We start from the raw sequence: 13,594 nt of genomic DNA, 5'->3' as shown, positions 1-13,594 counted from the left end.
TTACCGTATTTTTCGCCGTATAAGACGCACTTTTTCTCTCCAAAATCGGGGGGAAAAAAGTGCCTGCGTCTTATACGGCAAATACAAAAGCCCACCATGGCCCTCCGCTGCCCCTCCACTTCTGCATACATACATAACCGCAGGAATACTCGGCCACTCCGTTCCCTTCCACCTCTTGGCGCCGTCTGATACCAGGAAGCTCCGCTCTGCCTCGCACTGGCTTTGTGCGGTCTTTGCCTCGCGCTGCGATTGGCTGGGCGAAGAGGCACGTGCCTTCGCTCTCTCCCGCGCTGGCTTTGTGCACTTTTTAGAGTCTCGTAAGCCAGCACGGGAGCGGGTGAAGGCACTCGTCTCTGGTTCATAATCTTTTTTTTTCTGAATTTGCCTCCTTTAAAATTGGGTGCGTCTTATATGCCGGTGCGTCTTATACGGCGAAAAATACGGTATATAAGAACCAACATTATGTTAAACAATACAAAATGTGATTAGGTTATATGTATTTTCTAAATACATATAACCTAATCACATGGAATAGACCTTTAATTAGATATTTAATGCTTGGAAATTTAAAAATTTATAAATGATCTCAAACTGATGACGAAAAACATCATGAAATCATGAATTAAACTTGTTATAAAGGAAGTTTACTAGAAATTCTTTAAAGCCAAAGTGAACAAATGTAATATAACAAATTTTGAAAAGAATGTAAACAACAATATTACAAATATTTCAGAAATTTGGCTTTCTCTAAGATGAATACAAAATAAGTTTAAGTCTAACGTTAATCATTTAGAAGGATTATATTAGTTTCAAGGATTTGTGAATTTTTTATAGTTCTTATATCAAAATTTATACAGAAGTTTAATGTATTTTACATTCTATGATAGTCATATTTTTCACATTAAAATAATGTACTATAGATCATGTTTATTCTAAACAGAAGTAAATTTTTATATTTGTTTAATTATTTGAAGTTTTATATTAAAAACAAAAATTGAAGGCAATGCTAAAATGTGTTGATTTTATCATTGTTATACAAAATTTCACTAAAAATAATTTAAAGAATGAAATAAATACTGTGTATACAAATTTATACTTTAAACTTCAGATGAAGAAGACATACTTTAAATTTTTATTGCAAATATAAGTTTCATCAAACGTAAATTTTTTGAGTTGTTATATTAGTTTATAATTTAAAGTTTTTTTATTTCAGAATCATTGATAAAGTTTAGTTATGAATTTAATTCTTAGTTTAAAAATTATCAGTTTTTATTGATTATGATTTGTTTTTGCTATTGTAATTTAATTTCACAGGTCTATATGGTTAAGGTCCAGGAGGATTTAAATTTTCTTTGCTAAATCAGTCATACTGAATACAAAATTATTTTAATTTTTTCTTATCTTATGCAATTTTCCTTAATGGTAGAAATATTTAAAATTTTTGGTTATTTTTTATTGCTAAATTACATGATTTAAATAATCTAGTCAGCTATCTAGAATTGAATAGAAAACAAGTCAGGGGATATGGGAAAAGCTTTAGTGAAGATCAGTGCTGGCTTAAATTTGATCATTTCCTGACTGAGATAAATATTAAAAAATAGCTTATAGACTATTTTCTAATGATTTCAGTCAGAAAATAGCCTATAAGCTATTTTCTGACTGAAATCATTATATTTGATTCTTGGAGAAGTGATCCACTTCTCCGTACTTCTGTATAACATCATCCCTGATTACTTGCATCAATATTAAGTTAAATTTATTTAGCTGTGCAATAACCCTCATATATTTTTTTCACATAGAAAACCTAAATAAATATATGACATGTTTATGGTTTGTGTGCATGCATGTGCATGTTAGTTTGAACAACACCTTAAACATTCTTTGTAAAAATTTAATTGACCAAAAAAATTTTGTCATATAAAATTGGTCTTGTGAAACATTTTTCAAAGCATAAGATTATAATAGAGACTATTTGATACCTCTGCAGTAAGTCTCCACATTTCAGAAGTCAATAAAAAAATTTGTGAATGTGATACACAGATGAGTGATTTGAAGATAAAATGCCAAAAACTGAAAAAAAAAACATTTAGTAGATTTCTGGAATATTGTGTAATTTTCTTGGAAACAAAACATTTTAATCTCAAAAATATTAAGGAATAACTGCTACAATAATTTGAGAAGTTGGGATGCAAGATGTGCCTTAAACTTCATTTTTTGCATCTTCATTTAAAGCAACCATCCTTATTCAATGAATGAGGATGGTTGAAGGATTTCCTTAAAATACAAAAATCAGTGGAATGAAAGTATCAAAAATATTGGAATTTGGGTATGATCACTGACTTTTATTGGTATATTAAAAAGAAGAAACAAAAGGAATACGTAAGAGAAAATCCATCAAGCTATTTCAAAGCCAAAGAGGTCACACTATTTTTCAAGAAAGATCATCAAGACTAAATGAACTTTCTTGAAATTTTGTATTTTTAATATATATTTTTTATTTATTTTTCTTAAATGTTTAAATATCTGGAAATAAATATATGCTATTGTACAGTATTATAGACATTTTTTAATTTTATTAATAGAAGAAAATATTAATATGATAGAAAAATTGGATAATATTTCTGAAATCTGCATAGCAGAATTATGCCAAGTCATACTGGTTTTAAAACCTCTGCCAACAAATCTGTTTGTAAACATGCATTTTTATATTTTCATCAAAAATTGAAAAATATGACTACATAAGTTGTTAGCTATGAAACTTATTGAAGAAACTTTATTGGTTTTCAAGTTGATAGTTTAGTAAATTGTCTTATCTATTTTGCTAGTTTTATTTTAGATATTCTATTTTGAAATAATAGATCAGTTCATAAGTTGAGATTTTTCCAATATGTGTATAGTTATTTATATTCTAGATAGATTTAGATTTTTCAGATTCAAATTATAATGTTATTTGTAGCTAACTTGGTAATAACTTTGTATTTGAAGCTAACTATAAACAATATCTGTGATATATATTTCATAAATTTGTATAATTCGAAACATTCTCAGGACTTTTGGTATCAATTTAAATATTGTAAGTGTGAAAATTTAAATTTATTATTTAATTACTAGATAGTTTTCTCTCAAGCATGATGAGGAACTATGTAGTTGATGGTCTAACCTTTTGTCCCAGTCAGGTTGTTCAGAGCTCTCTTGTTAATGTTACTGTAAACTTGAGAAAGGGTGAAATGTACTTATTGCACTCCCTTCTAGATCAGGAATTCCCAGGTTATGTCCTGCAGAATCTTAGTTCTATCAATAAAATTTGGATTTAATCAATAAAATCCATTGAGTCTAGTGATGTATGAATGTGCCAATGCAGATTTGGGTATATTTGTTCTAGTCTCCCATAGGGTCCTCTTATGACATCCTCTGCATGTGCTAGAGTAATTTATAGCTTTATAAACAGTGATAACTGATTTTATTGGTAAAGGAACAAACTGAAATCATGATATGTTTGACAAACTAATTAAAACTATAAAAATGGTAAAATTTAACCTGAAGCTAGAAAATCATTTTAAAAAATAACCATAAANTTGGAGTTTTTAAAATATAATCTTTCATCTCTCACTCTATAAGTCAATTAAATTTTATTAATTTTATTTTATTGATGATGATGATTAATTTTGAGTCTTATTTCTATTACAGAATGGTTTTCATTGATACAGTGTATTATTATAACAATTATTGCAACTCTTTGTAAAGAACAAGGAATAACTGTTGTTGCTGTTTGTTGTGTATATGAAATATTTATTGCTCAAAGGGTAAGCAATAAATTTTTAAATACTTTTAAATAAAATATAATTAGCTTATTGTTATCACTTTGGGACTTATCTACACTAATGATGATAACTGACTGATAACATTAAATGAAGTAAATAAATATGACTATAATTAGTGGAAAGTCTAATTTTATTGATTCTGACATTAAAAAGACATGTTAAAACAATTTATGAATTTATAATGTGAAGATTTATTAATTAATAGTTATGTATTCAGTGGATAATTGAAGTAAAAACTACCAAAATTTTAAACTATTCTATTGCTATCAAATAGCAATTAATGTAGTAATACTTGATTTCTTGTTGTTCTTTCTTTTGTTCTTTGGGAGTAAGTACAACATTGGTAAGTAGAACTTATCACACAGAAACACTATTTTATTCATCTAATAGCATCTAATCTCCACTTACCAATTTTGTACTTACTCCCAAAGAACAATTAGTGATTAGAGAGGTTGAGGCCGAAGTTTTCATCTCTCAAACGTGAACATTGAGCGCCGCTATCTTGTAAGTGACGTTCGACGTTCACGTTTGAGAGATGAAAACTTCAGCCACAACCTCGCTGTTAATATTTAACATTTTAAAGCATTGGGTAAAACTGATAAGAATAACTGATATCAGTAAGTATTGACATTGATAGTGCGAAAAGATTACTTAAAAATACCTGTTTACCCAAAGATAATTCCATGTATTGCAAACAATGTTTCAATTTGTTGTGGTTAAAATATACTTAAAGTTTGTTTTGGGACATGTTAATTCTGATAAAAGCTAATGTCAGACGAGTTATGATTTCACATCTGTTGTTTTTAGTGGATGTCACAAGGGTGCAAAAATATACAAGAGTAGTCAGATATGGACACAAAAAATGATGCTGGCTCTGCACGGATGGCCTGCTGGATCATCCACGATACTCTCATGATGGTGTGACCAGTGCATATTAGGAGATACACTTGACTCTACAGTCATCAGATGAGTGCAAAAATTAATGGATGTTGTAACATTGTTTTGAGGAAGTGCCAGATTGGTGTTATTCCTGCTGAAGGGTGTATGTAACTGTGTGTTTTAAAAAATGGACATCGATATAAATATGAGTTAGTGAGCAGGCCAGAATTAGAGGACACTTCATCCAAACTTTATAAAGACAGAAAAAAGAAAGGAAGACTGGATACAAGTGTGTAATGGTTTCTTTAGTGATATTTACAACTTTTGTCAACATCTTTTTTGTTTTTAAATACTTCTGTACATAATAAAAAACAGCACATCACAATCTATGAGATCCATGTTGATATATACATGTCTGATATAAAATTGACTACTAAAGCATGCTGTGGAATATAGTGCTCATCTGACAATTGATTTCATGTCTGTGAGTCTTCATGTCCATGAACCCAAAAAATAACATCCATCCATTTTGACATTTGTCTGACATTAGATTAAATGATTGATAACAATGTCTGTGGTTACAATAGCAGTTTCTACTGTACATTTTAATGGAAATATATTATTTCCATTGATTATTATAATTAGTAAATTTTGATGAGGAAACATTTTTATGTTGACATATATATGTCAACATGAATTCTGTACAAAGACGTTTCTAAAGCCAAAGAGGTCACACTATTTTTCAAGAAAGATCATCAAGACTAAATGAACTTTCTTGAAATTTTGTATTTTTAATATATATTTTTTATTTATTTTTCTTAAATGTTTAAATATCTGGAAATAAATATATGCTATTGTACAGTATTATAGACATTTTTTNTGTTTGATGATGATGATAATTAAGTAGGAAAAATGTTTGCTTAAAAGTATTTACAAAGTAACTTCTAAGTTAAAAAAAAGAGCCAAAATATTTATTCTTTTAGAAATGTTTTTGGATTGTTTATTTCAAATATCAATTGTATAACTTAATTTTTTGTTTTGTGAATTATATCTAAATTCTATTTAGGATATTAATAAGGGACTAAAAACACCTGAAAACATAACTAAAATAATAAACACTGGTTTTCTTAACTTAGCTGTTAATTTCAAGACGTTTGAATATGGTACAAAGTTTTACACAATTGTTTGTGTAAAAAAATGTATATTTATAACTGAAATTGTTTTCATTGAACTGTTTATTCATGTTTGGACTTTTAAAGTTTGTTATTGGAATGATTCAGCGTAATGGACTAATAGAAGAGAGGGAATTAAATAATGATGGGATGATTAATTGAAATTGGAAAAATTGGCTATTTTTTGGGAATCGGAATCAAGCACATCTCATCACAATTTCTGATTCTTAAAATATTTCTTCCACATTTAATAAGAAAATTAATTATTTATTTCAGTTGAAGATTAAAATATAAATATTTATATGCGTTCTTTATATCAAAAGATTGCATCAGATATTAATGCAAAAATCACATACAGACATAAACTGGGTATATTCAAACTGCTTTGAAATGAGAAACATCAAGCAGACATAGAAAGAGCATGGGGGAATATAAAATTCCACTAAAAAAACAACAGGTTTGATAGAGACCTTTTATGCAACAGATCTACTAAAAGGTCTTTCAAGCAGCACCTTCCTGAACATAAAGCTGATACAGAAAAGAAAAACAGCTGCCTTGGCCATATATGCAAGTGATAATGAGATCAAGCCAGAACTTAAACAGGTTACCCTAATATGAAGAACATACCATACAAACCAGCTTAGAAATTTAGAAGGATTGGAAATGTTTAAAGCAGATCTCCAGGGCCTCTATATCAGTTTCAAATAAGAAAAACAAATTTCAAGGGCATGTCAGGCTATATTCGACCCATTATAGTAAGCATTGCAAACACAGCCTATTGGATATTCAACAAAAAAATTTTAGAAAAGAAAATGTTTGAATTTGAATACATCAGAATCTTATATGCATTTCAAGCTAGAACACTAGCATTGGAGAGATTTGAATTTTAGGGAAATTCGTCTGAGGAAGATCCTACGTGTGTACTGAAAACATTTGTAACAGTTTTCACAATTATGTATTCACAATAACTTTATGTGGAGCTTGTATTTACAAGCCCCACATAAGGTTAGTGAGTTTTATTTATATTGAATAACATCTTGCTGTTAGAATATTATATTTAGCAGATTAAAATTTTTAAAAATTGTGATAATATTAAGTATTAGTTTATTGAAAACTTCTGTTGACAAAGCAGAAAATATGAGATGCCCCATCACAATGAGAGATTGCACTTAATCAATATTTAATCAATACTAACTGTCCCCATTTTATGGGAGATAGGGTGACATTAGGTTGCTACCTGGTCATTATTGGGCAAGTTAAACCAGCAATTTTAATTAAAATCAAGGCCAGCAGTTGACAAAAACATTTAAGTTTCAGTGAAGCATTTTAAAATATAAACAAAACTATATTTGAATTGAAAAAATATTATATAAAATTATTTTTTATATTTAATATGTTTATTTATAATGGTAAAATGATGCTCATTATAAATATGAAAGCTTTTATGTTTCACTGATGATGCTGTACTGTGTTAAATTTTCAAATGTGAGTCACATGATTTTAAATAGAAGTACTTGTTTATGCTAAGTCTACTGCTGTTTTGAGTTTAAAAAATTTATTTATTTTTTAAGATGAGTAAGTCTAAATATTCATCTGATTCTTCTTTTCCTCGAAGAAAAATTCACACAATTGTACATTTAAGAAAATCTGGCTCAAGTGAATGAATTCAAAAATTGGTTAACTCATGATGATGATATTTGTTTAGCTTGTTGCATCATTTGCTGAATATCATTCAGTGTTAAAATATGATGGAATTAAAGCATTTACAAGGCAGTCTGATTAAGAGAAGTGTGGAAAAAGAATGCATCTTTTCATTTACCTTGACCCCCCCCCTCCCCAGTCATGTTGTCCTGTGAAGCCAGTTTCCGAAGATAGCAAACCTAGGTGACATGATGGGATAGTTCTTTGAGTAAAAGCAAATTAGCTGAAATTTCTTTGGGGATAGTGTTGCAATATTAACTTTATCTGAAATAAGATTACAAATCTATTTTGTAGTACACAACAAAAACAGGAATATCCACATATAAATGGAAAATTTTTAGATTTCTTTGAAAAATCCAGAATCAATACTTCAAATCATTTTCAATTCTTAAGCTTGATGTTTATTAATGAATGGAGCATGCTCATAATGTAAATCATTAATTTTTCTAAACCAAACTAAACTTTAGAAAATATTCAAAAGAATCGGAATTGTCAATCAGAATAAATTTTGGTATCTCCTTGCTAGAATTAAAAAAAAATATATTGCTCTATTTAGACATACACATTTGTATCTTTTTGATATTGACTACTGTTTTTTTATGAAAAAACTTTATTACCAGTTATTTATTTTTAAATTCAGATATAAATATTTACTAAATATTTTATAAACATTCGAGAGCCAATTAACCANAGTCATACTGAATACAAAATTATTTTAATTTTTTCTTATCTTATGCAATTTTCCTTAATGGTAGAAATATTTAAAATTTTTGGTTATTTTTTATTGCTAAATTACATGATTTAAATAATCTAGTCAGCTATCTAGAATTGAATAGAAAACAAGTCAGGGGATATGGGAAAAGCTTTAGTGAAGATCAGTGCTGGCTTAAATTTGATCATTTCCTGACTGAGATAAATATTAAAAAATAGCTTATAGACTATTTTCTAATGATTTCAGTCAGAAAATAGCTTATAGGCTATTTTCTGACTGAAATCATTATATTTGATTCTTGGAGAAGTGATCCACTTCTCCGTACTTCTGTATAACATCATCCCTGATTACTTGCATCAATATTAAGTTAAATTTATTTAGCTGTGCAATAACCCTCATATATTTTTTTCACATAGAAAACCTAAATAAATATATGACATGTTTATGGTTTGTGTGCATGCATGTGCATGTTAGTTTGAACAACACCTTAAACATTCTTTGTAAAAATTTAATTGACCAAAAAAATTTTGTCATATAAAATTGGTCTTGTGAAACATTTTTCAAAGCATAAGATTATAATAGAGACTATTTGATACCTCTGCAGTAAGTCTCCACATTTCAGAAGTCAATAAAAAAATTTGTGAATGTGATACACAGATGAGTGATTTGAAGATAAAATGCCAAAAACTGAAAAAAAAAACATTTAGTAGATTTCTGGAATATTGTGTAATTTTCTTGGAAACAAAACATTTTAATCTCAAAAATATTAAGGAATAACTGCTACAATAATTTGAGAAGTTGGGATGCAAGATGTGCCTTAAACTTCATTTTTTGCATCTTCATTTAAAGCAACCATCCTTATTCAATGAATGAGGATGGTTGAAGGATTTCCTTAAAATACAAAAATCAGTGGAATGAAAGTATCAAAAATATTGGAATTTGGGTATGATCACTGACTTTTATTGGTATATTAAAAAGAAGAAACAAAAGGAATACGTAAGAGAAAATCCATCAAGCTATTTCAAAGCCAAAGAGGTCACACTATTTTTCAAGAAAGATCATCAAGACTAAATGAACTTTCTTGAAATTTTGTATTATTATTGTTATTAAGCATTTATTTTAAATACAAGAAAAAATTATTTTAGTAATATAGAAATTTATTTCTACAGATTTGACAATCCTGCAGCTGTATCTGAAACACCAATTCGACAACTCACGTATAATTATTTATTGCCTGTCAATGCATGGCTCTTACTTTACCCATACAATTTATGTTGTGATTGGACAATGGGGACCATTCCACTTGTAGAATCATTCCTCGATCTAAGAAATTTGGCTACATTGGCACTCTACTGTGCAGTTGGAATAATGATTTGGAGAGCTATATCATCAGATGATGAACAGTCAAATATTTTAATTATTGTGAGTTTTTTATCATTTGGATTACTACATTTTCTTATTTTTTATTGTAATTCTCAAATTTTAAAATAAAGAGCCATTTAATGAGAATTCTGAAAATTTTAGAATATAAATTAATTATAGTACTGCAGTAAAACGTTAGAAATTTATTATAATGATAATGAATATAACACATTAAAATTATCAATAGAACTGTTTACAGAAAACAAGTTAATTTATCTTCCAAAACGAATGGTTAACTTTATAACAATACATTTATTAATTAATATATAAAAATAACTTTATTGTCATGTAAATTGTAGTGATAGTTAAGAAATGTCAATATTTTGAATTTAACTCATTTTGCTTTTGTAATTTATGTCATATATAATTGATCATTTCATACTTAATTTTCTTTTAATTTCATAAAACATCTAAACAAAAAAATAAAATAAACTATCTACTTTATGGAAGTCTTATAAAAACTGACAAACATTTTTGTGAATTACGTCCCATTTTCAGAAACTAAATTCCTTGAATTCATTTAAAGAATTAATTTGAATGGATTCAAAGAATTTAGTTCAATTTTCAGATGTAAAGATGAGAAATAATTTTTGAAAATTTTTTATTGAATTTTTTTTATAAGAAACTTTTTTAAATTAAGAAGTTTGCTTTATTATTATTGTTTAGATTGAATAAAGGAGTCAATTTAATGTCAACTTTTATAGAATGTATTGAGTTAAAATATTTTAAAAATGCTTAATATAGGAAAACTAAGAATAGAATTTAAATATCAATAAATGCTTTCAAGGTTTTTTTTGGCTTCTGCATTAGATAATTTAAAAACCATTTGAACACTTCAGGAACATGTAGTTTTAAAACACCATTTAAAGACAATTACATAGTCTTATTTTCAGAATTAAAATTTTAAAAATTCTAAACAGTTTCCTCAGAGACTTTAAAGCATAAAACATTTAACAGTATTAAGTAAAAGTACAGTAGTACCTCAGGATACAAAATTAATTCGTTTCAAAACTGAGATTGTATAATGAAAATGTTGTAAGATGAATCATTTTTCCCCATATGATTACATGTAAAAGCAAATAATTCATTCCAACATGAAAAAACACTCAAATTAAAGCTAAGTAGTACATTAAAAAAAAAACTTTAGTAAGGAAAACACTGAAAAATGCATTTTTATAGTTGTAAATGTATAAATAACCATAATAGAATAATAATTGATAAAAAGAAATGTAGTTTTATTTGCACTTTACCTTTGAGGATAGACGACAGTGGAGGTGTAAACTGGTGGTGGAAGAGTGAGAGAAGGGAAATGATACTAAAACTTAACTTACATAACATAATGTAACAATAACTTTAAGAAAATATATAAGACAGAAAAGTTAAAAAATTAGTGTTATTTTTAATTTTTTATTCACTGCTTTTTGCTTTCTTTTCTTCACTTTCACCAGCACTTTCACTGGATAGAGGTTGCTTGGTAAAATATCTATCCAATGAGCTTTGCCTACTTTTTAAAATGTTTCTAAAATGACTTAGGCAAATGTCATTACTATGAGCAGCAATACGGCCAGTGTGAACCTTTATGGGATGTTTTTTTTCAATAAAATCAGTCACTTTCTGATAATACCTCAAGATTTCCTTTATTGAGCGAGATTATTCCACAATGAAGCAACACTGATGAACAGAAGTGAATAAAAAATGGCACTGCAAACTAATGTAATGTCGTATGGTGAGTTTTTGTTCGTATCATGGAACAAAAATATGTTCGAATTCATGTCGTATCCTGAAAATTTTGTATGCTGGAGCATTCGTATCCTGATCTACTACTGTATTAAAATCATTTAATTTTCAAATGGCATCTTTAATATTTAGCTAATATTATTTGTATTTTATGTAGTCTTACATGGTTCTTATACTGTCATGGATATGATGTGATTTCCTTTCATTGAGTATTATGAATTATAATTTTATAATTTTGTTTAACTTAAACTTTGAAGATAGGTTGTCATTGTTAAAACATTTAAGCATGTTTTTTGTATCTAACTTCTAATAAAATATTGAGATAGTTTGTTATAATTGAAACTAAGTTGTGTTTGTTTTGGATTTTTAAAGAAGTGTATTTTGTGAAGAATTAAGCTTTTTAACTTTATCTTGTATCCAAATATTTGAAATTAATTATTTTTTCTTTCTTTTCAGAGTCTTGCATTGATAATATTTCCATTTCTTCCTGCATCAAATTTATTTTTTCCTGTTGGATTTGTTGTAGCTGAAAGGGTTTTATATACACCAAGTATGGGATTTTGTTTGCTTGTTGCTCATGGATGGAATTTATTAAATGAAAGATTGTGAGTTTAAATTTACAAATTAATTTATGAAGATTTTAACAGATTTTATTAACATATGTTTAATTTTTTTTAGAGAATGGAAATCAATAATGAAAATCCTTCTTATGTTCTTATTTTGCATTTATGCCCTGAAAACAGTTTTACGTAATTATGATTGGTAAATATTTAGATATTTTTATGGAAATTTTATAAATTATAATATTATAAATGTCAATAAAATTAGTTTAATTGTGTAAAATGAAGTTATTAATGTTACAAGAACTTTAAACAGTATTTAATATGTATGGACCATTTATTTTGAAAGTGGTTTAAGTCCATTTTTGGAAAAAAATTGAAAAATTACATAAAACGTTTACACTAAATTATACATAAATTATTTAAAAACAATTCACACTTAGTATTTTAAAATAACCATACATTTTGATCAATTAAAAATTGTCAGTAAATGACATTGCATAACCATTGATTATGAAAGTGGTTTAAGTCCATTTTCTACAGTCTAATTAAGCACTTATAGGTTGTGTCTGTATTTTTTTTTTTGAAATTTTTACTTTCTCCTCTTGTTCCAGTTTGTCCTAGTTTCTGTAACACCTTCCCCTCTTTGGCTCTCCAACATAACTCAACCCTCGTTAAAACTTTCCATCACTTTACGAATGATATCTATCATTAGTAGAAATGAAATATACAAGAAATTTTGAAATAAATAAAATGCAAAAACTATATAAAATTTAGTGAAATAAACCAGACATATGCTGAAGCTCAATCCACCTTGTACAACTTGTCTTAACCCCCTTTTTCCCTTCCAGTGTGGACATCATTTATGGACAGTTCATTATAAGAGAGAAGAAAAGCTATGAATTTTACCAACAAAAGCATAATTTGATGGAACAAAAATAGATGAATTGAAAAAAAAAAATTCACATTACAAGCCTAAATGAAAAGCAGTGTCTAATGATGAGCTCATAATAGTTTAACAATAAGTAAATATTTTTAATGTTAGGAATAAACAATGATATTTTATTTTATTGTTATTATTTATAAACAAAATCAGAATAAAATACAATGTATTTCAAGTGAAATTGAATTTTACATAATTGAAATTTAATGACTTTTACAGTTGAATAATTATGAAAGTCAGAACCAGAAAGAATATATCGGTTTAATTAAATTCACATAAAAGTCTATGTAATCAACTTACATATTTCTAAAATCATAGAAACATTGACAAACTTAGTATGCTTTATTTATATATTTGAATTGACTAAAATGTAAACCTTTAAATATTTTGAAAGAAGAAAAAATGGACTTGCAAAACTTTCAAAATAACGGTGCATATTTTACTCATATGATTTTTAAAAATAATTTTTATTAAATTAATTTTAAGACTAATTTAATATATACAAGAAATCCTCGTTAGCTTAAAATTCAAGAGATGAAATAATTACAATTTCAAATTATCAAGTTTTGAATTATCCAAGATTTACATGTCTGTAAAATATGGCAAATGCAGTGTAATTGATATAAGCAAACAGAATATAGTTATAT

General features: G+C 27.3%; 1 protein-coding gene across 1 annotated transcript in view; it reads left to right on the top strand.

Moving 5' to 3' along the window:
• The window catches only part of LOC111614877 (transmembrane and TPR repeat-containing protein 3-like), a 29,986-nt gene extending 17,762 nt beyond the window's left edge, over window positions 1-12,224 (top strand). The window contains exons 4-7 of the mRNA XM_023356242.1: window positions 3,688-3,820; window positions 9,431-9,707; window positions 11,901-12,049; window positions 12,123-12,224. Of these exons, the coding sequence (XP_023212010.1) occupies window positions 3,688-3,820; window positions 9,431-9,707; window positions 11,901-12,049; window positions 12,123-12,210 (647 nt within the window). The 3' untranslated portion in view covers window positions 12,211-12,224. The remainder of the gene's footprint in view (window positions 1-3,687; window positions 3,821-9,430; window positions 9,708-11,900; window positions 12,050-12,122) is intronic.
• The last annotated feature ends 1,370 nt before the right edge of the window (window positions 12,225-13,594 follow it).

This window comes from Centruroides sculpturatus, unplaced genomic scaffold (genome assembly GCF_000671375.1).
Source record: "Centruroides sculpturatus isolate CEXI.00-Female unplaced genomic scaffold, Cexi_2.0 scaffold1407, whole genome shotgun sequence".
NCBI classification, from domain to species: domain Eukaryota; kingdom Metazoa; phylum Arthropoda; class Arachnida; order Scorpiones; family Buthidae; genus Centruroides; species Centruroides sculpturatus.
Note: the sequence above shows the minus strand (reverse complement) of the source record. Positions and strands in the feature narration are given on the sequence as shown.